The sequence below is a fragment of the Galendromus occidentalis genome, unplaced genomic scaffold, assembly GCF_000255335.2.
Source record: "Galendromus occidentalis unplaced genomic scaffold, Mocc_1.1 scf7180000077121, whole genome shotgun sequence".
In the NCBI taxonomy this organism is placed as follows: Eukaryota; Metazoa; Arthropoda; class Arachnida; order Mesostigmata; family Phytoseiidae; genus Galendromus; species Galendromus occidentalis.
In genome coordinates this window covers 271522-297839 of record NW_003805109.1, presented here as the reverse complement: position 1 = coordinate 297839, position 26318 = coordinate 271522, and the positions used below count along the sequence as shown (strand labels likewise).

General features: G+C 50.8%; 6 protein-coding genes across 6 annotated transcripts in view; 2 read left to right on the top strand and 4 right to left on the bottom strand.

Moving 5' to 3' along the window:
* Window positions 1-2167, bottom strand: part of LOC100905716 (transportin 3) — a 5797-nt gene extending 3630 nt beyond the window's left edge. The window contains 7 exon segments of the mRNA XM_029110824.1: window positions 1-297; window positions 385-480; window positions 587-695; window positions 802-980; window positions 1063-1137; window positions 1229-1373; window positions 2012-2167. The exon segment at window positions 1-297 is cut by the window's left edge and continues 105 nt beyond it. Coding sequence (XP_028966657.1) covers window positions 1-297; window positions 385-480; window positions 587-695; window positions 802-980; window positions 1063-1137; window positions 1229-1357 — 885 coding nt within the window. The 5' untranslated portion in view covers window positions 1358-1373; window positions 2012-2167.
* Window positions 2168-3768: 1601 nt separating this feature from the next.
* On the top strand, window positions 3769-7453 carry LOC100905570 (uncharacterized). The gene is made up of 10 exons (XM_003741103.1): window positions 3769-4161; window positions 4824-4992; window positions 5069-5163; window positions 5393-5529; window positions 5633-5875; window positions 6056-6139; window positions 6446-6610; window positions 6708-6897; window positions 6985-7161; window positions 7275-7453. The coding sequence occupies exons 2-10, from the start codon at window positions 4862-4864 to the stop codon at window positions 7451-7453; spliced, it is 1401 nt and encodes a 466-aa protein (XP_003741151.1). The 5' UTR covers window positions 3769-4161; window positions 4824-4861.
* Window positions 7454-8812: 1359 nt separating this feature from the next.
* On the bottom strand, window positions 8813-10423 carry LOC100905423 (chymotrypsinogen A). Its single transcript, XM_003741102.1, has 7 exons — window positions 10369-10423; window positions 10029-10117; window positions 9843-9946; window positions 9560-9731; window positions 9346-9480; window positions 9122-9244; window positions 8813-9018 (listed from the first exon to the last, which is right to left on the bottom strand). The coding sequence occupies exons 1-7, from the start codon at window positions 10421-10423 to the stop codon at window positions 8854-8856; spliced, it is 843 nt and encodes a 280-aa protein (XP_003741150.1). The 3' UTR covers window positions 8813-8853.
* Window positions 10424-12394: 1971 nt separating this feature from the next.
* Window positions 12395-13340, top strand: Lamtor2 (Late endosomal/lysosomal adaptor, MAPK and MTOR activator 2). Its single transcript, XM_003741023.1, has 4 exons — window positions 12395-12604; window positions 12701-12776; window positions 12859-12945; window positions 13074-13340. Exons 1-4 carry the CDS (start codon window positions 12531-12533, stop codon window positions 13218-13220), a joined length of 384 nt encoding a protein of 127 aa, XP_003741071.1. The 5' UTR covers window positions 12395-12530; the 3' UTR covers window positions 13221-13340.
* A 452-nt stretch (window positions 13341-13792) lies between these two features.
* On the bottom strand, window positions 13793-17911 carry LOC100905275 (probable delta-1-pyrroline-5-carboxylate synthase). The gene is made up of 17 exons (XM_003741101.3): window positions 17820-17911; window positions 17470-17608; window positions 17133-17354; window positions 16876-17030; window positions 16649-16767; window positions 16435-16569; window positions 16209-16349; window positions 15915-16079; window positions 15730-15815; window positions 15514-15621; window positions 15215-15388; window positions 14957-15116; window positions 14731-14852; window positions 14453-14639; window positions 14238-14341; window positions 14011-14092; window positions 13793-13917 (listed from the first exon to the last, which is right to left on the bottom strand). Exons 3-17 carry the CDS (start codon window positions 17349-17351, stop codon window positions 13793-13795), a joined length of 2082 nt encoding a protein of 693 aa, XP_003741149.2. The 5' UTR covers window positions 17352-17354; window positions 17470-17608; window positions 17820-17911.
* A 2661-nt stretch (window positions 17912-20572) lies between these two features.
* LOC100905130 (probable delta-1-pyrroline-5-carboxylate synthase) lies at window positions 20573-25246 on the bottom strand. The gene is made up of 17 exons (XM_029110860.1): window positions 25109-25246; window positions 24618-24766; window positions 24455-24530; window positions 24174-24328; window positions 23946-24064; window positions 23724-23858; window positions 23506-23646; window positions 23075-23239; window positions 22864-22949; window positions 22668-22775; window positions 22397-22570; window positions 22162-22321; window positions 21691-21812; window positions 21368-21554; window positions 21169-21272; window positions 20969-21050; window positions 20573-20865 (listed from the first exon to the last, which is right to left on the bottom strand). The coding sequence occupies exons 1-17, from the start codon at window positions 25220-25222 to the stop codon at window positions 20768-20770; spliced, it is 2175 nt and encodes a 724-aa protein (XP_028966693.1). The 5' UTR covers window positions 25223-25246; the 3' UTR covers window positions 20573-20767.
* Window positions 25247-26318: the final 1072 nt, after the last annotated feature.

Below are 26318 nucleotides of genomic sequence, written 5' to 3'. Positions count from 1 at the left end.
GATTCTACAGTATATATTTGGTCTATCCGCGTCTTCCGAGTTGACAGCCTGGACGTAGACGTCATGTAACAAGTACGTTCTGGTCGAACAAAAAACCGCCAATTGATGATACTTTTCCGTGTCTTCAGCAAGTATGATAGCTTCAGTAACGGCCTCCAGAGCCGCGTCCTGCAAGCTGCGGTTCGCGTTCGTATCCATGAGCACCTCGAATGCTTTCGGGAGCAAAACGTTGAGGAGAATCGGGTCTTCTGGGGGCAGCACTCGCGTCTCCAGCCAAGCTCGCATGCACCGAAACACCTTGAAGAGGAATAATTATCTACCTGGATTTTCCTTCGACTCGAAATGGAATCGCTTGAATTCGTTGTGAAACGATGTGAAACCCACCTGACAAACCACTCTCCCATCGTTCTGTTGATGCTGTAGTGAGTCAACTAACACTTGCAAGACGCCTCGATCGGAAGCTGTGAGCATGGCTATTATCTGGAATCGAATTGTTTAGTTTACTGTGCTTTGAATCTCCTGGAGTCCGAAATCGGGAGCGAAGATCGTTCGGAAGATTCAGGATCATACACCAGGTCTGGCTCACCTCGGAGCGCCTATTTTGACCCACTCGCATCGGTTCAACTTCCTCAGGAAATAGGGTCAGCAATTCCAATAAGGTATACTTTGAAGAGGCATCAGTCGATGCGCCAAACCTAGAATCATGACTGTCGTCAGTATCTCATCGACCTGACTTCACTGACGACAGCAGGACGATAACGACATGAAAGCTCTGCATCAGGATATATCCGAGTAATTCACCTCGTGATGATATCCTTGACTGGGGCCTGCCAGTGTGGCATCAGGAGGGCAAGATCTACGACAGCTAAGCCGAGCTGCGTCAGAATCACCGGCGACCAGTTCATGGATAACTGATTCATCAAGGAGTCCCGGAGGGATATATAGGACGATGGTGGCAATTCTTGGAAACTTCGTTGAATCTAGAACAGGGAGCGGTTATGGGTGAGTTTCGCCCCCGAAGATTTTCACACGCAACCAGCATCCGCTTTGGTCTCTAGTTACTTTTGTCCGCATTGTCTGTGCTGCGAAATAGCAAGATTCGTGGTCCACGCGTCTAAGGAGTAGCTCGTCCGCGACCTGAAAGGGTTCCCGTCAGAGCGAATCGTCTCTCGGGGTACATTATGCGGCGACACATTGCGGGACAAGGTGGAGGACGATGATTACGCACCTTCCATGCGTACACGGATTTCTGTAGCTGTTCGAGCCATTTCGCGGCACTTTCCTTTTCTTGCGAGTTTGCCACCCCATACAGGATATGTATCGCCTGCAGAGCCGCTTCGCAGGTGGGAGGTTCCATTTCCGAGCTCGACTGACTGAAATGGAAGACGTTGCCCGTCGTGAAGATTGCTTGAATTGAACTTATCGGAGCTCGCTTTGATATGAAGATAATAGCTAGATTTAGTACACTCAGTGCGCGCTTCCCGGATATCCGATCGCTTGCAGCTAGAGAAAATTATCGCGGTCTGTTCGATGATGTGCCTCGGGACTCTAGTATCGGCAACTTGACGCGCGATCGAGTATTCCTCTCGAAACCACAGGTGATGACTCAATCGGAAGCGGTCTCAGAGTTCCGACTCGAAACGTTTCATAAATCCGAGACGATCGAGAAGTTCTCCCGGGCCTCCGGGAAGATTCTGGGACCGCAGTCGGACTCCGATGGAAACTTATAGTTGTAATGCTGTTCGAGTCACACGAGCTTTGTCACAGGGGGAACATATCAGTTCGCCCGGTATTTCGGACTTGGGAGCGGGCAACCCCTTCTTTTTTTCCGCCGGAACTCGTGCTGGACCAGTAAGGATCTCTCGGCGCGTCTGGGATTGAGGGAGTCTCGCGGCTTCCTTCAGGAGCTTTCGCGGGATCGCGGCATTCGTCTTCAGCGTTTTAAATTTCAAACGAAAAACATGGTTCGAAAATTAAGACAACCGGTGGCAATCCAGGAGAATTTACTCACTTGACCGAGAGTCACTTTAACGTGACTTCAGAACCATTGGCACATGGAGTGATATGGGCGCTTGCACCGGATTTCGCTTCGGAAATCGGCCACAAATCCCAGTGAAAATTCTCGATAAATCATGCAGGCAACAGCACTCGATTCGCGTTCGGACTGAGAGAACAGCAGTGCGTTGTCGGCGGTTGTCGTCAGTCGGAGGAGGGCTCCCAGCGGTCCGTTGATTAGCGTACTTTATGTCCGTCTTTTAGAGAAGCGGGAGACAGCGTGTCAGTCAGGGTCAGGATCTCGCAGAGCGAAAAACAATATCCTTGTATGGATCGTTTTCATGGTTTTTCCAATTTCGAAGGATGAGATGCCAAGGATTCGAGACCATCCATCCTGATGAATTCAGACTTGGTTCCATCGGAAATCGATTTTTCCTTCAGTCGCTGGTCGAAATCTCGATCAATGACCATCATACGACATCGTAGGGGGCCGGAGGGACCATGGAACAGCCACGTGGCGAAAAAAATCGACCCCTCCGTTGGAATAGGAACTGATGCCCTTCGGAGCGAACTGCAAGCTTTTACGATGGCCCAAGGCTATCCATCCGATATGAAATTTCCCCGCGGGAGCGGACGTTTTTGCCGTCGCTTTCTTCCCAACCTCAAGCGGACATGTAATGGGACGGCCTTGAGTTTTCGCCATGAGATAAGCTGGGCACCAACTTATCGATAGAGCGGGACTTGAACAATTATGCACGGCTGCCAGCTCTCCATTCGTTAAAGAACTACTGGAGTTCTCACGAATTGACGTGCGTATCTGGAATAGAGGAATCTAATGCACCTTGTTCGAGACAGTCTCTGTGCATTGACCGGCAAGAAGTACCCGCATGCACGTTCATCGGGAAGGAAGGCACGAATCCCTTGAACTCCATCTGAAACTCTCTGTACTTTATCAAAGCTGACCTAATATTGTAAGATACTCGTCTGCTTGGGGGACTCCCTCGAGCGCAATGCGCCCCTGACGCGGATCGCCTCTGGGCTCCGCGTGGAACCACAAGTTCTCCTGAAAGCCGCGGATCTTGACTGCAGGTCCATGAGGTTGCTTGCGGTCTTTCATGGACTTCCAATATGAAGCCGACAGTGCATCGCAATCATCGCGGTTCCGAAGAGCGCGGTTGTTTGCAAAACCCAGTCGTCTTCCGAGTTAGCTCTCGGCGGGTTCTTCCGACCTGGATACAGGGAAAACTCACGATCGTATCCATGTGCTATCGAAGATTCGGTTCTACGATCGGAAATCGGAGAGCTAGGCTATCTGCGACTGTCGCAGAAATGTCCTTGACAGTAGCAGGCTTTTCTTAGGGCTATACGATTGATACCATTCCACGGGGGGAAGCACGCTCAGCAGAGTCGGTCGGGCAGGGACATGTTGAGAGGAGGCATCCCGCACCTTCTTCTCATGGAGAAAACTCATTACGCTGTACAAAAACTAAGGGAAAAACTTTCTACGAAACGAGTGTAGTCGGGGGTCTTGAGACCTGGCCGCTCCTTGGGGCCGGGAATGCGATGGCCGTGATGGACGATCGTCCAGCAGCTTCACTCGTGATTAGGATCGGCTCTGCCACGTATTCGCAGATATGGTCATCACTTTCTCCTGACCGCAATCGTAGAACAAAGAGCTCGTCGTATGAGGGCTTCGTGTTCTTTTCCAGAGGGATTTGCGCGAGCCGCCCGAGTCGACTCGCTCGAGGTGCACGGATCATCGTCATCATCGTCGTCACATCCCCGGCGATAGACTTCATCTTCGTGGGCTATTTTCCCCGTGTGCTTCGAAGGGGAGATATCATGGAGTTCTATACGTACTCTGAAAATCTTCTTTGACCTCCTCGTTCGCCCGTTCGGAGAAAAGCTGTGAACCCGTTTCGACCGTGCGAAAATTCGGCCCGTCTCCCGCCTACCATGATCCTACGATTCGTTGGAGTGGAATTCTGTCATCAACGGGAATATCATCTGACTCCTCCGAAGATTGTCTGACCTCCCCCGTCGACGGACTCTCCGTTCACCGTGCTGAAAAAATTCTCCGGCTCAGCTTGATCTCGGAGGGAAGCGAGATGAAGGGAGTGCGGGCTCTGATCCGCGGCGTGGATAATGTTCACGTAATGAAAGCAGGTGCGTTCTAAACTATTTCGAACGAATATCGAGAGCTATTTCATCCCCATGAGCCAGGGTGTGGGTGAGAGCTTCCGTTCTATGAGTAGCCGAGGCTCGATTTCTTTTCTCTTCGAACTCGTGTTCCACTCTTCTGTATCACCGTTTTTCGGATTAGGACCTCCCGTTCCGTTTCATGGTCTATTCTTTTTTCTGATCAATGCCGCTCTGCCATATGGTCCGCTCATGATTCCCCGAGATCCCCTCCCTGACAATCGCGCGTCCAATACGTTTCCGGAGGCCAAGGATACTCACCGTTTTCCGCCCGACTACGAAGGTCCCGCGGATGGAATCGGATCATCCGAGGGTCCGGATTTCCGCTCCATTCATTGGTGATCCTCCAATGGCAAACTTTGAGGGTTGACTGACGTGACTTCCGCGAATGACCCCGGGAACAATAGGCCTTTTCCGATGAGGGGATTGAGGCCGGCCGGAAAGCGGGGTTGGGAGATCATGGATCCCGATCGGTATTGGTTCATTATTGCGGCGCGGCGTGAATCCTGGACTGATTATTTCCTTGTATGTTCCTGCCTGTCCGAATTTCCAGCGGCACCGCGCGTGGTGATTCCTGTTGGGGTCGACTACTCGGAGAGAAGTTCATTCACATACGAACTCCGTTACAGCTTGTTCTCTCAGAGAGAATCGGTGGTGAACCGAGCTCATGTCGCAAGAACTTGTCGGCGGCTCTCCGGGACCACCATGTCCGCCAAACTGGACGCGGACCATCACTCAGGGGAAAGCTGTATATACTACGCCATTAGGTCACGAAATATGTAACCTCACGCAGCTGAGGTAGGTCCGGGTCTCCTAAACGCAGCTAATTGCCGTCGTTTCTCGAGGTTCTATAAGTTCTCCTCTTCTTCCCCAGAGATTTTCTCTTATCTGATGTAACTTGTAAGTGCAATCTCCCTTGCCCCTTGATTGTTGATCAATGGTTCGACTTCAGCTCAGGAAACAAGCGAGGTAAATCTATCAGCCTATTCTTCCGTGGGGCTACCCCCACGTAGCATAGTACTTTGGAAAAACTATTATCCCATACCCCGCCTCAGTCTCAATCACACCAAACCGTTCTCCGCCTTTCATGGCTCTCTATAGGGGCGAAAATTGTTCTCGCCCCTTTCGGGCAACACCGAAGACAGAGACGCGAATCCTCCCTGAGATTGCAATGACATTAAGATTCTCGTCTCCTTAGCTGTAGTAAGTCCGGTGACTCGCCGAGGAGAAGCGAGCCAGAAGAAAATGAAGGTGTCGAGAGATTCGCAGAACGCCCTGCTCACGACACGATTGCTGACGAAGAAAGCGGACGCTTCGCAGAATAATGATCAAGAGGTGTGTCAACGAGTTTGAACGATGACAGAATGTCCGATTAAGGTGTTTCTATCGCTAGCCGTTTCGCTCTCGGAATGGCATCTGAGAGTTTAAACCTTCACAGGTGTATCGATTCTCACCATCGGCTACATTGCTGCCTGCTTGCAAGACCTCGCTGGAGACAGCATTATCTCCGCCCCTCGCGCAAAATGGGGCGGCCGATAGCAAAACCCCTCTCGCGACAACAAGTGCCTGTACAAATCATCAACAAGATTTCCTCCAGCGACACTCTCCACAGCTACCGACCACCCAGCAGCAGACGCATCTCGAGTTCTCTGGGAATCGGAATGAACACCTCGTTAATGACGTAAGCGCGAGAGGTCCTATCAATCGTGAGCTAGGATTCAATGGAGAGCTCTTCCCTCGAAGCAGCGGATTCATACCGCCCGATCCCGCCGAGGCTCGCTCCCGCCGATTTACTTGTCATAACCATTTGGAGCGCCACCATAGTCCACTAAAACCAAGTCCGCTTCATCGATTCTTGCAGAACAACATTTCTGGACTGAACAAACAGCAGCCCCTGTTTGTCACCACGGTCGAAACTCCGCATCTATATCAACAACCACTACAGGTCTGATATGCCGAATCTGCGGTGCTCCAGCTACGACCGCTCTAACTACTTATGGAGCCGAGCTCTTACGCTATTCAGTGACGACGTTCGTGAAGAAACCAGTCGTGGATCGAGTCTCAGTGTTCTTCCTACTTACAATTAGCTAAATGAATTATAATCCGTCTGAGCTCGTATACATAGCTTCCCTCGTGGGTGGACGAGCAATGATCCTGACGATTCCGCTGTCTCGATATGCGATGACCGAGGTGTATCGAGGATTCTCGGCACAGGGGAAACGGACTCATCACGACTGCTTCTGTGCTGCAGGTGTATTGCTCGCCGACCCCTACTCGACCGATCATCTTGAACAGCTCCGGCTCTGTCCAAAACCCGCTCCTCAGCCCCCAACAGCCGGAATTAATCCTGAATGGGGCTACTGGGCAGCTATCCGCGGTCGACTTGAACACTGTGAACAGCATCAACAACGCTCCGGTGGGGAATCCCCGTCGATGTCCGCCGTGTATCCGGCCATTCAGACATCGCCTCCGGCGAAATGAGCTGGTTCTTAACGCAGAAATCTCCTCTCCAGGGCCTTCTATCGACCACGCAACTGTTCCCGTATCCCCATATGATTGATTCGATCAGCCCGGCCTCTATCGTGCTCGGGGTCAGCATGGGATCTTCGGTCAGCATGGGGATCATGGGACTCGACTCGTCGCACCTGCAACAGCTTCCCACGCTCACAACGGGCCCGAATCGCGATCTGAATCAGAGTCAAGGTGAGATCGGCACTCGTCGAGATCCGTCAAGCTCATTCCAATTCTTCGAAAAGTTTCCTTTGTACGAATTCAAGGAGTTCATTCTAGGAGGATCAACTCTGGTTGTGTCGCCCTATGGAATGACCCCCATGTCATTGGAAGGCATACCATGCGGGGTTTTACAAACATCCAATGCGACGCTGGATAATTCCCATTCGGCTTTGAACAATTCTGCCTCTGCAGCCACTGTGATAAGTGCCCAAGCGGCGGCGAGGACTGCTAATGGTTCGTTTCTCCTTGAACTGATTGATTGATTGATTGATTGATTGACTGATTGGCTTCTTATCTCGGATGCGATGCTTCGCAGATGGTCTTCTAGACATGCTGCTCTCTTCCAGGTGCCACGCTTCTATCCCCGCCGGTGCCTTCAGTTTGTCATATCTTACCCATAAGTCCAATGATGAACGCGGAGAACGCCGCGCCTGTGGATTCAAATGAAAACGCTCTCTTGTTCAACGTGACTCTGGATGAAAGTGCCGTTCTTCTTCAGCCTCAAGAATGTGACGTCAATCAATGAGTTTCCGGCACGGAGAGGAGAGATTGAGGGAGAAATACGGCATACCTCGAAAGCTGATGGCGACGACGACAACAACGCTCGAGAAGGAGCGGAACTCCGCGCTGGACAAGCCGCCGGTGGGGGGCGCAAGGACTTTCCAAGCGATATATGAGTCAGAAAACCAGCCGTAGCGCAATCTGCGCCCACCAAATTCATATAAATCATGGAGGAACGAGTTCTGTGATCTACCACGCGGACGAAGCGAACAGCGCACACAGTAGCCGGAACCAATTCTACTAGATTAGGTTTCGAGGCCCTAGCGCGAGCCATCCCTTCGGCTCAATTTCTGACGGCGAAAGTTTTTGTGCCTTTCTCCTCCGTGTGGAGTCACCTTATTCGAGCTGCCGCACCGCCCGGAAGTTCAGGATTGAAGGAAGTCGCGAGCGGCCAGTCAGGCAAGTTCAGTTCAGCTGATGAGACGGAGTTCTCCGGAGCCGTCCGAGGATTGGTGGAGCTACTCGTTAGTTACCGAATTATTTAAGAAAAATTGGGGAGCTCATAGGTTTCAAATACAATGCGATCGATTCATTATTAGGAGTAATATAACATGCTTGTGTAATATAATATCAGAGCGCAGCAACCTGTGGAACCTGGTCGATGGTGAGACCACATGGTGGGCGTTTGTTCTGGTGGATCTATGGTTAGAGAATCCACGAAAGCATCTATTGTTTCACTCGCGTCAAGAATTCAAGCTCGGTACGCCTTGTCATGAATGTTGGAGGGGTGAGAGACATGAGCGAATCATGTCGATCATCATTGTGTATCTATAAGAGCTGAACAAATCGGGTGGAGTTTCCCAGAGGAGTCGCGCTTGGCATGAAGTCTCTTCGGGTAACTAATCTCCGGGACCGCTGCAACAACGTTGAGGAAGGACGAGCTGTGTTATTACCTGGTAAAGCGAGCCTTGTCCTAGAACGGAGGAGGCCAGGATCAGGAAGTTTCAATAAACTTTGTTGGAAGGCACTCCGACATCTGAAGAATTCAATTCACTATTCTCCGACTGCTCTGAGAGTCGTAAAAATTGATCATCGCTGATTCATGAGCTTTGATCGCGCTCGGAATCCCAGGTTTATAGCTCTCGATTCAGTATTATAGGGCAATACGGTAGAGCGCGTGGACTCCGGGCGGTAGAGATCAGCGGAAACATCTCGAAGCGATGATTTCTGGATGAGGATGCGCTTCGTGCGTCTCAAGCTTAGGGATTCCATCGGCAGATCTTCCCAAACTGCCAGACTCTCGAAGATGTGGTCTTCCGCATCTGTAGTGATCAGCATGACGACGCATGAAGACGGTGCACGGACCACTTTTATTTATAGATTCAGAGTTTCCGCTCACAGCTTTCGGAGGTTTCATTAAATACGTCAGTTCTGTGCCATGGTGGCCTGAATCCAATCCAAGAAGTGGGTCACTCTCGCGTATACATCTGGATATCCCTTGTGAGCGCAACCCGAACCGAAAGATACCAGACCAGCAAGATACCACTGACCGTCGGCTTTGCGACACTGGAAGGGTCCTCCGGAGTCGCCCTGGAAAGATATCGATTACGTATTGAGGACACGGCCCGCCGATCGGAGCAGATAAATTATCGGCAAGCTCAAGAAGTCAACATCCTGACGGTGCGGGACTCACATAACAAGATCCTCGGCCGCCGTCAAGAGCTCCCGCGCAGAGATGCCAAGGTTGAATTGTGATTCTGAACTTGTTGAGGTACGGGGCGGCACACACATTATTATTGTACACGGGGACAGACACCTTTTTTGGAGAAAGAATGCTCAGCTGAAGCTCGGATCAAAGATTCTTCTGCACGTGGGGATCCGTTATTCGAATTCCAATCTCAAGAAGAAAAGTCTCACCTTTCGCAGGTTCGAAGATGGTGCCCCTCCCCCGGAAGTTGTAGCTCCCCATCCCGTCGACACACAATTACTGTTCTCGAAATTGTCATTGGGACTCGGGAGGCAGATAGGGCGGACTCTCGGCGATAATCGCACCTAGGAATCAGAGAATGATCCAATCTTGGAGGTGAAAGAGTTATTCGCGACCCGATGATTCCATGTAGGAGATTCTTACCCGTTTGGACAGCTTGATGAGTGCAATGTCGTAATTGTACCCTTGGTAACTCGGGTATTTGAAGATTTTTCCGGCGTCTACTTGAATTTCTTGATTTTCTAAAACATTTTGGTCGTGTTCACCGACTCGGACTTTTATTGTGGATGCCGGGGAAACGACTGCACCGTAGTTGCTGAAGTAAAGAAGGACTCGTGAAGAGAGCTGAGCGATGAAAGTATCGGATCACATGAAAAATCTGGCGATCCTGTAAGAAGGGCGATAATTCACATCGGGCGCTACTAACTTGACAACGCAGTGAGCAGCGGTGGCCATCCACTTATCCGACAAGAGGGCACCACCGCAAAAATGTCGAGTTCTGCCATCCCGACCCAATCGTCTCAGAGAAACCTGTGAAATTGAGATATGTCACCAACTTGAGCGGACATATCCGGACGAGAGACATGCTACAGATACATGAAATGTTCTTCACCTGCCACGGCCATTCTCCGGCGTTCGCTTCTTGCCCTCCAACAATCCTTTCATTTTCGTGATCACTGTACAAGCTCTGTCCGCACTGTCCTGGAATGGCCAATGAAATTTTCGATTTAATTCTCGATGCATCGGTTGAATATTGGACGATGGAATTCTTGAGCACTTCTTCGAAGAGCATCATCTCCGCCCAGCCCCCCTCCCGGATTCCCCATGATACACACGATCACGTGTCAGATCATTGGGGAGGTTCACTTCACTATAGGAGAAGTCTGGTCGCGAAAATATTAGATATTTCAACACACCGTCATGGAGATCGTCAGAAATTCTTGTTGACATACCTTGCCCATTGGCGACCACAAACACAGCCCCAAATACCACTCCTCGAACCAGCATCATGGCAGCGGAACAAATCCCCGGTGACGAGATTCCGTCCCTTTTATAGATCCCTTTCCTCCGAAAACTGGCTTCATCTACCACAGGACCCGGGCTCCAACAGTCAATGTCAATGTGCCGTTTAGTATATCTTTTCTCATCCGACATTCCCGAATACGAACGGAAACAACCCAAGTCTTTCCATTGTGTGGGTTCGTCCGCATCGGTTCAAATGGAGAAGCTAACGATCGGATCAAGAGATCCCATTCCCAATCTGGGCATCTAAACGGAATCAGAAAAGGCATCCTCAAGAAATCTGCGGGCTGAACCATGCACCCGGCATTCCGTTCGGATCGAACCCTGAAGGTTTCTATCCTCCAACTAAGTTCGAGAATTATCCCATGGGAATCCACATCGGTGGAGATGAGGAAGTGCCGGGCATGCGATCATCCCTTCATTTTTCCACTCAGTGAATTCCGCTCGCGCTATCCTGGTGAGAACTTCTCCACGTCGGACCTCCCGTTAGAGGGAACCCGAAAAATTACCTCACACATGGGCACGATCGGACGCGAGACGATTCAATTTGTTCTCGGTCCAGCCGAGTCCTCGTGTGCGCCGCAACGTTAACGGTATCACTCCCGTAATCTCGGCGCATAGATGCACTGAATACATTCTGAACTGTGATGCGGCTATCGGCGGATTCCAGAAAATGCGTCGTATTTATAATCTGATTGAAGTTGAGGACGTTGACTCCGGATAGGCTTCGACTTCGGATTTTTGCATCGAAGCGCGCGCTTGCTGGCACCGCATTCATTGACGGAATCGTCACGGCAGCAATGACCCCGAATAGATGCTGGTTGAAGCTTCAGAGGCTCCATGCATCCAATTATCCCAGCCAACGAATCCTCTCAAGACGTTGGGAGGATTCGAATTTTGGAGATCGGATAGAGTTCAGATCTGACGACTGCGTAACCTCTCGCCGAAGAGGTAATAGAATATTACTGTCTGAAGTCTGAACCATGATCCCTTCTATTCGTTCTCATTTCTCCATAGTCCTCGGATCGAGTCTGCTCGGCGGAGATCCTTGATTCGATCGCGAAGCTGCTCGGTACCTGGACTCGACGGAGCTTAGTCTCTGAGAATCTTGCTGAGCTTCCAGACAAGAACGAATGGCAATGATCAATTCTCCTCGATGAACCTAATAATAGTCCTCGTCACCGGCATCTTATTCGACCGTTATGACTCTTCGAATTTAATCTTTCCTTTCGAACAAGACATCTCTCTCGAGGAACACATGACTCTCATGTGCCCTGCTCCTGTACTGAAATAGTACTTTGCTTTTCTCTGTGCTTTGCTTGTGCTATGCAAGACTATCCCGCTCGAAAACTCGGCGCTCATTTGCATGAGCTCGTGATTGGATATCAGTCTCGAGTCTCGACTCACGAACGATCTGCGGGAACGAGTCCGTTACTCGGGGCTGGACTGCTATTGGGTGTCGAAGGTCGTCTGTTCCCTCCCGTCTGACCGCCTCGAAGAAGTCGATGCGGAGTCTTCCTTCGATCGGTAGTACTCTCTCTGTCTCCCCCCAGCGTTCCCCACTGCTCGGGAGCTCGACGGCATAGGATTTGGCATCTTCTTGAAGACCTGGTCCTCTCGATGGCGTCTCTTCCATTTGGCAGACTAAGCTCTTCCTAGCTATCAGACACCGAGTCCGGCTATCCGCGAATCCGTCAAATATCAAATTTCTATCGACGTTGGGCCAGAGAACAGCATGGAGAAGGAGCGACTTATCAGGAGCGGAGCTATAAGTGATTAATTTTTTTCTACCGGGGAAGATTCGGGCGCTCAAGATGAGCGAGTATTTCCGGGGCCGACAGTATTTTCGGCTTTTTCATTGGCGGAAAAAGACGCCCTGAGTACAGCGCCGAGAGAAAAAAGCGTCATGCCGAGCCCTCGGGAAGGAGAGCTCGGCTCGACGCCAACAATCCATCCATCTTCGATCAGCTGAGCAGCGGCAGCGACAGCATCGGCTCCTGTCACTCGGTTTCGCCGGTGGTAGGACGTTCTCTAACCTCGCAAACCGTCCTTCTCAGTTGATGAGAACAGTTCCAAGAACCTCAGCGCAATAATGGCGATGCTACGAAGTCAAGCGCTCGTGAAAGTTCTGACCCAGGCAAATACAGGGGGCATTCAGAGTACGCTGTGAGTAAGATCAGCCGAAAATAGTCCTGTAACCTTTTCATTCATTCGAATCACCCCCCGTGAAAGATCCTGAACGCCGCTCTAAACTCTCCACAGACTTCTCAATTCCGATGGTGTTCTCTTGGCTTACGCTGGTTACGGCGAACACGAGGCGAAAACGACAGCAGCTTTGGTGAGTTGTCGACCTGAAGGCGAAAGAAGCTGAGCTCCGATTCTACGTCTTCTTCCCAACTAAAATACCTGGCCGTTTCCAGGTCAGTTCTGTCTGGAATTTACATGAGCAGGAAGGCAAAGGAGGTCTCCATGACGACAAAGTTCGCCAAGTGATCATTGAGCTCGAGGTAGGATGGTAGTGATCGAATTTTTCGGACTTGAGCGAGTTTCCACGGCAATTTTTCCTCTTAAAGAGTTTCCCCATCGTGTATCATCGAGATTAACTTGGAATATACCCTAACGTGACTTGTTTCAGGAGGGCTGCGTCCTGATAATGCCTGTGGCCCGTCTCCTGCTTTGTTTATGCGCGCGGAGCAACATGGACACCGGATTGATTCGGGCCAAAGCTCATGCCTTGGCAATGCATCTTGAAGGACCGCTGCTCAAGATAGGGACGTCGTGAAGTCTTACACCGATAGTTGCAGGAAGGGTATCGTCCTAGTCGAGTGATATGTTTCGAGGAGAGATAGTTGTAAGATTTCATTGACATCATTGATTAATAAATGAATGCGTCGATACACGGCTGCAGGCAGGATGTATTCATCAACAGGTTCGAGGTCGAGTCGACGGAATATGCTGAACAAGAAGTTCTTTTGATGCGCAGTAGGAATTTCCCGAGCCGAGCTCGTATTCCAGTCGGCGAGTATAACTACGAGTCGATGACGCGACTTCCTGGCAGATAATCCCGAATATCACCAACACTCACTCACATGATTCGGGAGCATATTTATTGGACAGGACGATTCAGAGAAAATGATTCTCCATATTCCAGCGAGCAGCCCCTGGTTGCACAGCAGAAATTCGCGGAGGGGTATGCGTTTGCAGGGGCGTGGCTCCTTGGGGATAGCGATATCTCCTGAATCGCTCCACCTCTCCCGAAACCCGTGTCGAATTTCCCCCTTGAAGGGGGAAATTCTTAAATCGCCCAAGATATACAGCGTACGGAACTCTTATTAGCCAGGAATCGGGGATAAGCTAGGAATCGTCGGCGGAGATCGCTGAAGCCCGACGAAATTCGTCACTGTCGGGGCTGACCGGCAATGCTTCGTGTTTATACTTCCGCTTGCCTTTACTGAAGTCCGCAACGGTATCCCCGCTCCCTGGAAACCGATGTCGCAATTCAAGAGAATTCGTTTTTTTTTCGTTTCTATCACTTCCACATTCAAACCGAATCGATTCGATACCCCACTCACCTCGAATTTGCCACTTGGTCGTCAGCAGACCTTCCAAACCAACTGGTCCTCGAGCATGTATTCTGCCGGTGGAGATTCCGACCTGGAGAAAGGAGAGTTTTCAGACTTCATACCTTGTACCAGCGGTCAGCCCTTGATCCCTGATCCCTGCATGGGGAATCTCGGGACCGTTCTGAGAATCTGATTCGCCGAGTCTCATTCGGTTTCTCGGTCGGAAGAATTCTCACCTCAGCTCCCAATCCGAATCTATAACCGTCTGCGAAACGCGTCGAAGCATTGTGGAATACGCAGGCAGAATCGACAGATCTCAAGAAGTCCTCAGCGGCTGCGACTGTGAATGGAGAAGCCATCGTCTAGCGAGTGAGATTCGTAGGGTCCCTTATTGGCTGCAGCGACTCGAGGCCCACTCGAACGAGTGAGCGAGCGGGCGAGATGAACCCACCGTTTTCCGTGACAATCACGTCAGTGTGGCCGCTCCCATAAGTATTGATGTGCGTTATGGCTTGCTTCACGTCGTCTACAACCTCGATTGCGCATTCAAGACGCGAATATTCCGTTCTGAGAGACTGCGTCGCTGGGGGACCGAAAGTCAGACGCTGAGACAGTCGGGGTCCCGCGTTCACGGTGACCTATAACGGATGGAAAGTCCAGTTCAGCTGGAATCTTCAGGAGCAGCGTATTCTGAGCTCATCCCGTGTCACATTCTCATCGACGACTCACGCCTTCCTTGCGGAGAATAGAACACATTGTCGAGAAGAAGTCCGATTCGATCAAGTCCTGATGCAGCAGTAAGGTCTCCATCGCGTTGCAAGCAGCGGGATAGTCGCATTTCGCGTCACGTACTGCAAGAAGGGATGGAAGAATTCGCGAGGCAAGTCCGACCTTTTGCCTATATGTAGTTCCCTCCGTCGGAGACTCATCATTCAGAATTTCAATGTTGTTTTACCGATATCATAGGCGCTCTCGAAATCAGCATCTTTGTCGACATAGACGTGACAAACTCCCTCGCTATGGCCGAGAACAGGAATTCCCTTGGATTTTTGTTGAATCGTTCGAACCAGGTCTGCAGATCCGCGTGGAATGATGAGGTCAATGTGTTTGCCCACCTTTCAGGGGCACCAAAGAAACTCTGGTGAATTTTTGAGAAGCTCCCAGGAATCCATCGGAGCTAGGGCGAGCATAGCACAAAATCCTGAACACTTACATTCAGGATCTCATCGACATCTTCTCGAGTGGAAATGAGCGAAATCGCTTGTTGAACATTGTATTGGCCCAGCGCTTCCCGGACCAGGTAAAACAGAGCTCGGTTTGAGTGGAAGGCTTCTTTGCCTCCTTTCAGAAGGAGTCCGTTTCCAGTAGCGATGGCGAGGGAGGCGACCTGGAACCGAGAAATGAATCATCGCGAAATGCACCGAGGTTCTGAAGGTATTGCCCCGACTTAATCGACGAGGCTTTCCTGCAAATGATTGCGAAAAATGCCCTCTGCTCTCCTGCGGGACAAACCTGCGGTAAGCAATCCGGTCGCGATTCGAAAATTACCAACAGGACACCAATCGGTACCGTGATCTGTTGTAGCTCGATTCCATCCGCGATTAACGTTCGGATGTTTACCTGGAAATTTGAAGCGTCCTCTGTGGAACTCCTATCACTCTGTCTCATATTCCAGCCGGGGGAATCATCCTGGGCTTTTTCAGATCCTTTTGATTCGATCAAGCGCACCTTGCCCAGAATATCGTCGCCCTCACATTTCTCAGCTATCGAGCGGATGCCATCCCCGAGACTCGCCAGTTTCGTCCGATCCAAGGCTGTGAGCACGGAGAGTCCCAATCAGGTCATCAAGGTATCCATGCAAAGAGCGGCACGAGAGTCGTGGTAATCGGTGTTACGAGACATTATCAACTTACAGAGTCTGCTGAGCAAGGACTCCTCGAGCCCACAGGCCTCTGCCGCTTGAAGATCTTTTGCATTCGCTTCAAGCAACATGTCAGACTTCTCCAACAGCAGATCCGCGAGTTTCCGCAGAATCGCTCCCCGTTCAGATCCGCTCAGCGATTCCAGAGCCCTGGACCCTGCGAAAAATCCATACTGCATGGCTCTGAGACACTAAACTACATACGTGCTCAGCAGCAGCCAGATTACCGCTCCTCCCAACCCTGGACTTTACTCTGGACGGTAGTGGTCGAGTGTGTGGTTCTCACCGTTCTTGGCGCTTATCGACAGATTTTCGAGAGACGTCGAAGATGTTTCATGCTGGGTGAAGAAAGTTCCCACTTTTTCCCCTTTCACGATGCGCGTGATCGCGCCGTCTTTGAAGCCGTTACAGATGACGGCGGAGACGCCTAAGATCAAGGAGCCCCTTGAGAATGAGCGCGGAAACTTCTTTCAGGAGTTTCTTGCGAAGCGTTGTAGCTCTCTCCCACTCACCTCTATCCACCGCCCATGTCGCAGCCCCGATCTTGCTATCCATTCCTCCGAGTCCGACATTCGACTTTTCCCCGATAACGATCCGATCCCTCGTACTCGGAGAGAATGTATGTAATAGTGAGGAGCCGTCTTGACCTGAAAGGATATTGAGCAATCTCGGGCGCGATGTTTTCCATCTCTATCAAGGGGATTGCACAAATTTTCCGCTGCTTACCTGGTGGCAGAGTATAAACTCCATCGACGTTGGACATCATTATCATCAAATCAGCTCCCGCTTCCGCTGCCAAGTGTGCAGCAAGAGCATCGTTGTCCGAAATGAGTTGGATCTGAGAGCTGAAGGGGAATGGAGTGACGCATGAATTTTGAACAACCCCCCTCCCTTACCCACAGAAATTCCACAAACTCGACAAAGTTCCAGGAGAGAGCGGGATGGGAGCTCACCCATCGACACAGGCTTCGAATTGAGAAGTGGGCGAAGACACGGCATCGTTAGTGTTGATTATGGGCAGAATGTTTAGGGATATAAGCTCTAGGAGCGTTTGCCGCAGCCAACTCCTCGACTCGGGGTTGTAGAAATCGGGTTTCGTCACCAGTACCTGCAAGAATATTCTGATTTTCCAGGATGCGGGAGCCCACATTGCCAGCGTAGCAACGGATGCGAAGATCTGCGCGGGGCATTCAATGACACTTCTCAATACCTGTGCTATTTTGACGCCAAACTGGTTGAACATCGCATCGTATAGCGCCATGAGACCACTCTGACCGACGGCGGCGCTCGTCCCCACCGAGCTTTTTGCCGTTTCCAGGGGAGGGCCAGACTTCATGATCAGAGTCTCCCTCATGGACATCGATAGGCGCAAAGCTTGGGAAAGCGTCAGCTTCCCGAAAGCCACGGCACCAGATGTCACCAGGAGCATCTCCTGTCAAGGAATTCACAGCGCTGAGTGAAGATAACTCGAACGATTTTCAATGCCTCCCCGTGCTCTGGTTCTCGTGCGGAAGAAAGAGGAAATCGCGGCTCGACTTTTGACTCACTTTGCCGTTGTTGTGCAGCTGCGAAACTTGCTCGACTATCGAAGCGACTCTACCCAGAGCGAGGCCGCAGTTGTCCTGGCGAGTGAGTACAGCCGAGCCCAGCTTGACAACTATCCTCCTTGCATTGTTGAGTTCGCTCCTGAAAGGGATGATGGACATCCGGTGATCCTGTTCTGCGCTCTCGCTGTGCGCCGATTCTGATCAATGCGAAGTTTTCTGACTCGGAAGACAAATCGTAAGATCAGTCGACCTCTCCGGTAGATATAAGCAGCGAGAAATCATCAGGATACTCATCGTCCACGATGATGTAAGGAACCCGGATAATTATTAAATTCCTCCCTCGGGCTGACCTGTGAGCGAATGCTGCTTTGCTGTCTGTGCGCCCGATCACATGCAATTCTCGATTGAGTTTATCTATTTTTCCTGCGAGACCTTTCCCAGACTGTATGGAGCGGCATTGCCTCAAAACTACGCGACCCCCTCTGAGCGATGACGTCGCGGTTCTGAAGCGGAGCATTCTGCGGGTGATGGGAACGTTAGATTTTCGGTTCCGACTCTAGTGTTCTCTCACGATGCCTCAATACTCCAGAAGAGCGAATCTGGATGCTTCGGATGGCTCCGGGACTCTCTAGGGCAGTGTTTCCCAAGAGTTTTCCCCAATGACCCACATCTGGACTCGACAAAGACCCCATGGCCCACGACAAAACACACTCATGCTCCACACTCATGTCAACACTAATCGTATGGACGAGAAAGAAGCATAAAAGCATCCTCTTATCCACGGATTCTCGGACGGAGAAGTCCCCGCCCGAATTCAGCTCCCGGTGCATCTCGCGATGAGTCTTGAATCGATAGTATGAAAGAGTCCGGAAGTCCCGTGACCCACTTGGGAAATCGCCGTGACCCACTTGTGGGTCACTTGCCCATACTTGGGAAACACTGCTCTAGGGCGTATCGGGCTCATCTTCGGAGTTCCACCGATATTTCTCCGCGAAGTACGTGGGCAACTACCCAGTGCCAGCATGAGCCCGTTTAACCGGATTGTTCCGCAATGTATTCCCGAAAGCCGACAATAAGGACCCGCCTTCGGCATAATCGTAGCGAATGGCCGTGTAATAAGGTAGCTTCCGGAAAACGCCTGATCCTCAGACTATTTTCACGGAAAAGTTCATTCGGTATCGAGCTTTCGACACATGCGAGGATCACCTTGCCGGCGATACGGATGAAGCGCTCCTTGACGCGCAAGATTAACGTAACCTAGATACAGCTTCCTCGAATCCTATTCCCTGAGGCGTTTCGGACGCATCTTCTTTGGACTACAGACGACAATGAAGCTAATCTCCCGGATGTGTGCCGCGAGAAGTGTACCTTCACCTTTATGGACCGTACCGAATTCGGCGCAGTTTCGCCGCATCGGATTGGGGACGGAAGATGCCTAGTCGAATATCGAGATCGAAACGAGAACGGCCATTGGGAATCGGCTCTTACAGTCCCTACAATGACGTCGCTCTGCTGTGCAGCTTAGATTCCGGGATTTTTTTCACATGATAAACATCCCCATCGATTTTCCACGAAATTTCTCATCGGAGTTTTTCTTTGACGAATCATAAAACGGTACGTCGTATCACTTAATCGCCGATGAGGACCATGAAGCGAGAACTAACGGTCCTCGTTCCCCGGTTAGCCCGCCGTGGGATTGAGTGGAGGATTAGCGACGGTGTGTCTTTTTTCCACTGGAGTTACCCGAAGCACGGAAAATTTTTCTCGGATATCTTCGAATTCGGAGGGACTCCGCGGCTTGAGGGCAAAGACTCGACCCGCTTGGCGTGTCCGTTCCCCACGGAATTATTCTGCCAAGGGAGAGACCCGAAACTTCCCCCTGAGTATCGCGCCGGGACTCTGCGCCTCTCCTGGGAGGCATTTTTTCCCCATCGGAGACGCTCAGAATTCCCTAGTTTTCGAAGATTTACTCACGCTTTGGAGTATGGCGCGAGAGACACCACTTCGTCACGCTTCAAAGAACTGGTAAATGATGTAAAGGCTGAATATTTTCACGTCTTTTAGCCACCTTCTCTCCGGTTGTCAATGGCTGCGTTCTCTCGTGCGGGCCAACGCTGCGCTGTGTTTTTATTCCATTCTCTATCTTCAATCGTCGGAGATTCCACGGAGGTAGAAGACTGATTTACCGAGAGGGACTTCCTCAGTCAGTAGTCACCCCTATGAGCGATCCGTGATACGGCGATATTTGCGTCGGTGATACTTGCAGGTGTTTCTGTTCTTTTTCACTGGGGTTCAAATGTTTAAGTCAAATGTTGAAGTCAGTCCCTTCTCCTCAAAATAGATTCTTATCAGGAATCGAGATTAGTGACCCACTGGAAATAGAAGAGCATTACGTGACCCGACACTTTCTTCGCTCAAAAAACAGACAGACCTCCCTGCGCGCGAGCTCTCCGTCATTTCGACAAGTCGGTTCGGGCGGCGTGTTGGAACGACGAGGGCCGTTGAAATGGGGAGAATCTGGTCTCCCTTGGATGTCGGGACCCTGGGGAACAGTACCCACCGTGATCCTCGACCCCCCCCCCCTCGAATACGGCCGAGAATGGAGGATCGGGGACCAAGTTTACGAGGATCGCGATTTTCCAAGCGAGATGGATTCGAAGACATGGAGTATCCACGCTACACGGCAATGCGACGCCAACGTATTTACGAGCTTCCGCTCCTCGATGAGTCCGGTGATACCCGGGTATTTCTCCGAATCACCGTATCATGATCGAGTAGTGAACGTCCCGAAACAAACTTTCCGAACATGACTCAATCCGAGGAGGATCACGCTTAGCGGTCGATGGAGGCTTGTCGTAGTGCTCAATGAAGTACAATGCGCTTGAGCAAGGGTGAGCTCTCGGATTCTCATCCTAAGAGCCAGAGGATCAACCTAATCCTATCGTTCGAAAGAGACTTCGACTCGACCTTCTCGACTTACAACAACGAGGACTATGTTCAAAGCGGTCGGAGCTATTCTTGCAGCGCGAGCGGAAAATGGGGTCCGGCTTTTTCCGTTTCCTACGCGCAGCCGCGGGCATTCGTCTCAAGACACGGTGCTGATAGTAGAGATTCTTTATTTCCTAGTGAGATGAGATTTCGGTGCCGTTCGCAGATGCGCCTCAACACATCGGCCGTGTGTTGCCGGTGACTTTCTCTCCACGACCCATGGCGGAGATTTTCCCGCCCAACGATTTACGACGTCGAGCGAAGAGACGAGAGATCCACGCAGTGCAGGAAACGAGCCTAAGGCCGCCATCTATTTCGAATGCTCGTCTTCCGCAGGATTGGCAGGCAATGTTTCATGCAAGTATTTTCTTTCCCCGTTGTTGAAGTCGGCGACAGCGTCTCCCCTCCCTGCAACACGTGGACCAGGTACTTTGGCGATGGCAAGTAGCGTTCCGATCGACTGAAGCTAAATCGCAACGATCTTTGCCTAGGCTCATGTGGTTCTCCTCACCTCGGATTTGCCATTTGGTGATCAGAAGACCTTCCAAGCCAACAGGACCGCTCGCATGTATCCTTGCAGTTGAGATTCCGACCTTCCAGAACAAAGCAATCGGTCACATGATGATTATGCATATGCGCTCAGAAGTCAAGGGAGGCTGACCCTTCCAAACTAATCGTGAGCCTGGACCCTCGTCAAGCTCTCAGTCTTACCTCTGCTCCCAGCCCGAATCTGTAGCCATCAGCGAACCTCGACGACGCGTTGTGGAAGACACAGGCCGAACGCACGGACCTCAAAAAAGTTTCGGCGGTCTCACCTTCGGGAGAAACGCTTGTCATTCAAGCATCATAGGGCAAGCTTGCGTCGTGACGTAAGAACCCACGCGGGAGGCGATCTCCACGAATGACTCACCGTTCTCCGTTACGATGACATCGGTGTGACCACTCCCGTACGCGTTCACGTGACTGACAGCTTGATGAACATCATCGACGACCTCTATGGCACATTCTAGACGCGAATATTCCATTTTGAGAGATCGCGCCTCCGGCGGTCCGAATGTCAACTGTTCATGGAGCCGAGGCCCGGCGTTCACGACAACCTGTCGAAGGTATGGAACTTTCGATCGGATGTACAATAAGTGCTGAGCTCACTATTTCATCCGAGCGTCGAGCCCATCGAAGAAGAAAGGAATCGATAATATCGTCGAAGCGGAACAACAGTTCGGGAAGACTCACGCCCTCATTCTTCAAGATAGAACACATTTTGTTGAAGAATTCCGTTTTCATCAGATCTTTATGCAACAACAGAGTCTCCATGGCGTTGCACGCAGCTGGGTAGTCGCATTTTGCGTCGCGCACTGCGGATTCGAGAATTGGGTCGTATGAGCCCATGGATAATTTCGGTCGACGATATTTTTTCTTTTCCGTCATGAAGTGGAACCTCCTTCCGCAGTTTGTCCGAATCATACATCAATAGGGCATTCTTCTCCCTTGCTAATCTGCCAGGCGTTTAGTTCAAATAGACCAGAGCTCTCTAGATAGCCGCGGAACACCGGGAATGTTTCGTCGGCAGAGTTGAGACTCCCTATACGACATTGAGCCCCGGGAAACACTCTAACAGGACGATGCTCTCGGATTTTGACGAAGTCATCTCATTATCGTCCAGATCACCGAGAGAGCCTGAATTGCGAATCGATTTCCACGCACCGATTTTGTAAGCCATCTCGAGATCAGCCTCCTTGTCGACGTAGACGTGACAGATTCCTTCACTGTGTCCCAAAACGGGAATGCCTTGGGCTTTCTCCTGAATGGTGCGCACCAGCTCCGACGATCCTCGAGGAATAATCAAGTCGATGTGCTTCCTCATCTATAATATCGATTTTCAATTCTACTGATTCACGCTCCGTCGAAAGACTGATACGACCGATAAATATTATCTTACGCTGAGGATCTCGTCGACATCCTCTCGGCTCGAGACAAGCGAAACTGCTCGTTCAGCGTTGTGAGTGGCGAGAGCTTCTTGAACCAAACCATAGAGAGCACGATTCGAGCGATGAGCTTCCTTGCCACCTTTGAGAAGAAGTCCGTTACCAGTAGCGATGGCGAGGGAAGCGACCTGAATGATGATGCTTAGGTAGAAATCAGATCCGCGATGAATTTCTCTGTCATATGCAAATACGACAAACGCTCCCAGCTCTCCTCCGGGCGCTAACCTGAGGCAAACAGTCAGGGCGAGACTCGAAGATGACGAGCAGAACTCCGATGGGCACCGTTATCTGCTGCAGCTCCAGACCATCGGCGATGAGCGTCCGGCGCTTGACCTAAAGAGGCAAAAGCATCTCATGAAAACGAGGCAGAGGAAGGACCTCGATAAGATCTTCAAAAATCCTCGAAAGTATCCCTCATCACCTGTCTGAGAACGTCTTCTTTTTCACATCGGAGTGCGATCGAACGGATCCCACAGGCGAGGCCTTCGAGCTTGGCGTCAGTCAAAGCTGCGGAAAAGAGCGGGTCCATGATGAAGATCATCGTCATCGGAGTAATCGAGTGAATCAGAGAAAAATGATTATCCGACTTCAACCGACGGTAACGAGGTAGCTCGCAGAATTCCCAAACTCACAAAGTCTGCTGAGAAGAGACGCATCGAGTTTAGCGGCAGCGGCTTCTTTGATGTCTTCGCAATTTGCTGCGAGGATCGCAGCTGATTTCTTTACGAGCAGATCTGCCAGAACACGCAGGATGGCGCCGCGCTGACTTCCCGTGAGGGATTCCAATATTCCCGATCCTGCGGCGAAAGGGACAGAGCCATGAGATGTTTCGTGATACCGTTTTCTCCTCCAGACCCCTCCAGTATTTTAAGATTCTCGAATCAGAGTCGTTGGAAAGTTCCTCCAAGCCAATGAGGAGGCGCCCCCTGCAGACGTCCAGGTCTTAAGGCGCGTTGGGGAATCGGGTCTCCGATTCTTCTAATCGTTCGCGGATCGTGATCTTGTGCGAGAGCGGGTGCCCAACATATCTAAGGTATTTCTCGAGATACGAGATGATGTTCACCTTCTTTCGCGTTCAACGCTAAGGTCTCGAGAGGTTCTATTGTTGTCTCATGGTTTGTGAAGAAAGTGCCCACTTTCATCCCATTGATAATCCGCAAGATTGCTCCTTCTCGAAGAGCGTTACAAATGACAGCGGAGACACCTGAAAGGACTCAATACTATGGAGACCCTGCTGACGTGGGAGAGAATACTCGAAGGGAGCCACGCGTACGCTCATACCTCTTTCGAAGGCCCAAGAGGCCGCAGAAATTTTGCTCTTCATGCCACCGAGTCCAACGCTGGATTTTTCCCCGAAAACTACTTGATCTTCGAGTCCCGGAGAGAAGCTGTGCAGCAGTTTCGAACCCTCTTGGCCTAGAAGAAAAAATATCACGTGTGGAACGAGGAAATTATTTCCCCGTGTGTCGATGACAACGCGTATACTTAGCTCCCAGAACTGACCCGGAGGTAAGGTGTACAGTCCGTCAACGTTAGTCATCGCGATGAAAAGGTCCGCGTCAATTTCGACCGCCAGATGTGCCGCCAGCGAGTCGTTGTCCGTTATGGCTTGGATGAGGGACCTGGTTGAAGACGAAGAATGACCCTCGAAAGTTTCTTCATTATACCTAATGCGAGGTCACTACATATTCATTAGCGCGACGCGGAAATTCTAATCGAAGATCCATTTACCCGTCTGATGGTCCCTCGAAGATCGTGGTCGGCGAAGATACGGCATCGTTTGTATTGATGATCGGCAGAATGTTGAGCGAGAGCAGTTCTAGCAGCGTTTGACGGAGCCAGTGTCTCGATTCCGGGTGATAAAAATCAGGTTTGGTCACCAGAACCTGTCGGATATCTATCACGCGTCATCAACCAACGACGAATAATTTAGCCCAAATAAATTAAAAGCTGGGCGGTTTCGACTGGTCGATACATCAATCTCCGATCTGAATACAGGGCAAAATCCTCACCTGAGCGATGTCAACACCAAACTGACTGAACATGGCGTCATATAGAGCCATCAGACCACTCTGTCCTACAGCGGCACTGCGAAGTAGAGTCGGAATCAACGAAGTAGAGTCGTAGGTCGCGCTCCATCAACTCAACGATAGGCATAGAGTCTTGTGCGCTCACCTGGTTCCGAAAGAACTCTTCTTCGTGTTGACTTGAGCCGATGCTTCTCGATAGGACAAGGTTTCCCGCATGGACATCGACAAGCGAACCGCTCTGGAGAGCCTGACTTTCCCGAAAGCAACGGCACCAGAGGTCACCATGAGCACTTCCTGACGGGAGGACCGATAGATAGATTAGAATACAAGCCTTGAGATCAGCTTCATCTCGGAATTGAAAAAAATCATGATGAAATCCGCAGCCTCATGTCCATCACTGAGGCTTATGTGGAGTATTGGGGATATTCCCGATGAGAACCTACACGGAGGCCCTAGGGTGAAGCACATTATATCATCATAATACTTATTCTACTATCAGTACAATATTTCACGACGAGAACGGGAAGGGTCGGACCATCATATCCAATCTCCTTCGGTCTCCTTCGGCGGTTCAAAATTCGAAATAATTCACAGCCATCGAAAGAATTGGTCAGGACGGAACTTCGCATCGCTTGCCTTCCCTCGGTTGTGCAGCTGAGACACCTGTTCCACGATCGAGGCAAGCCTACCCAAGGCGAGACCACATCCATCTTCACGAGTTACGACCGCTGTGCCGATCTTGACAACCATGCGCTTGGCATTGCGCAGCTCAGACCTAAAATGTATTCAAGCAAATGACAGATAATGGGACGCTCGATTGCTCGGCTATCGGCTGTATCGAAGCGAGCGTGGCCAGGATCTAGATCCACAGCCGGCAAAATCTTTTGAATATGAGTCGAGTCGCGACTTGAATTCTCTTCGGCCGCATCGGATGACCCACGGACCTTTTGGAGAAAGGAGTTCTCTTCTTAGACATCGGGCTTGACATTGTCGATTCGAGTTGATCCGATCTTTATGCCTCAGCGACGGCGGGATTCGAATAATGAAGAACGATGACGCTCGAGAGATTGATCACGAGTTCACACGCCGATCTGTCGTTCGAGAAAAACTGAAACATGCCGATGTGATTTATTTCGGTATATAGTGTTGTTTTCGCTCGAAGAGCTCTCCTCTGATTCCGGAGGAATCTCCGCAGACATATTCGTAATTCATGCACCTTCTCGGATAGCTCGCGAAGAGCTAGATAACAAGTATGACGAATCTCGGGAATCGAACGCGGCTCGTGTCATTCCGACGAAGTCGCGACAGCATTGATGCATCGCGGATTCGAACGCTCTCTTTCGGAAGTTGATCGCGTGTTTCTGTTGTGACCACGTTTATCGTTGGGGAGTGTATGCTAGGTCACGCTCCTTTGCGATGCAGAAGAACATCGCGGATACGAGTACAGTTCGAGAGGCAATTCAACGAATCTGAATGTGATCTGTGAGCTATGATCAGCCGCAATCGAAACAAAGCATCGTATCGAGGTTAGAGTGAGCTCTTCATTTCGCTGGCACGCAATGATCATGCCATGATCAAGAACCATCCGCAGATGACGCACGGATCCCTATCGTGTCGGGATTTGGGATCGTCAAGAATCCGACTCGCAATGAAACGGGAGTTTGTACTTTGCTGGTTCGAGGCCCTGATCGGCGCGGAAAAGTTGAAAACAATAGAGGCGAACAATTTCGTGAGATCTTCCTCCTCTTTTTTTCTCCTGAGCAAGGAACGAGCGCGTCTCTTTGTCAGGAATGTAGTGAAGTGAACTGAAGCCAAAAGACCAGAGGTGCGACCCCCAGCTCGGGAC

Bases quoted from the DNA above. Each gene is read 5' to 3' on its own strand.
- LOC100905570 (XM_003741103.1), top strand. From the start codon at position 4,862: ATGTCGCAAGAACTTGTCGGCGGCTCTCCGGGACCACCATGTCCGCCA. The intron at 4,993-5,068 runs GTAGGTCCGGGT...CTTCTTCCCCAG, and splicing joins TGTAACCTCACGCAGCTGAG to AGATTTTCTCTTATCTGATG. The intron at 5,164-5,392 runs GTAAATCTATCA...TCGTCTCCTTAG, and splicing joins CAGCTCAGGAAACAAGCGAG to CTGTAGTAAGTCCGGTGACT.
- LOC100905423 (XM_003741102.1), bottom strand. From the start codon at position 10,423: ATGCTGGTTCGAGGAGTGGTATTTGGGGCTGTGTTTGTGGTCGCCAAT. The intron at 9,732-9,842 runs GTTAGTAGCGCC...TCTTTACTTCAG, and splicing joins GCTGCTCACTGCGTTGTCAA to CAACTACGGTGCAGTCGTTT. The intron at 9,019-9,121 runs GTGAGTCCCGCA...ATATCTTTCCAG, and splicing joins GCGGCCGAGGATCTTGTTAT to GGCGACTCCGGAGGACCCTT.
- Lamtor2 (XM_003741023.1), top strand. From the start codon at position 12,531: ATGGCGATGCTACGAAGTCAAGCGCTCGTGAAAGTTCTGACCCAGGCA. The intron at 12,605-12,700 runs GTGAGTAAGATC...AACTCTCCACAG, and splicing joins GGGGGCATTCAGAGTACGCT to ACTTCTCAATTCCGATGGTG. The intron at 12,777-12,858 runs GTGAGTTGTCGA...GGCCGTTTCCAG, and splicing joins CGAAAACGACAGCAGCTTTG to GTCAGTTCTGTCTGGAATTT.
- LOC100905275 (XM_003741101.3), bottom strand. From the start codon at position 17,351: ATGCTCCTGGTGACATCTGGTGCCGTGGCTTTCGGGAAGCTGACGCTT. The intron at 16,350-16,434 runs GTGAGTGGGAGA...CCTTGATCTTAG, and splicing joins GACATGGGCGGTGGATAGAG to GCGTCTCCGCCGTCATCTGT. The intron at 14,640-14,730 runs GTGAGTCGTCGA...CATCCGTTATAG, and splicing joins CTATTCTCCGCAAGGAAGGC to GTCACCGTGAACGCGGGACC.
- LOC100905130 (XM_029110860.1), bottom strand. From the start codon at position 25,222: ATGGTTGTCAAGATCGGCACAGCGGTCGTAACTCGTGAAGATGGATGT. The intron at 24,767-25,108 runs GCAAGCGATGCG...TCCTCCCGTCAG, and splicing joins AGCTGCACAACCGAGGGAAG to GAAGTGCTCATGGTGACCTC. The intron at 21,813-22,161 runs GTGCGTGGAAAT...TCGAATCCGCAG, and splicing joins CGAGATGGCTTACAAAATCG to TGCGCGACGCAAAATGCGAC.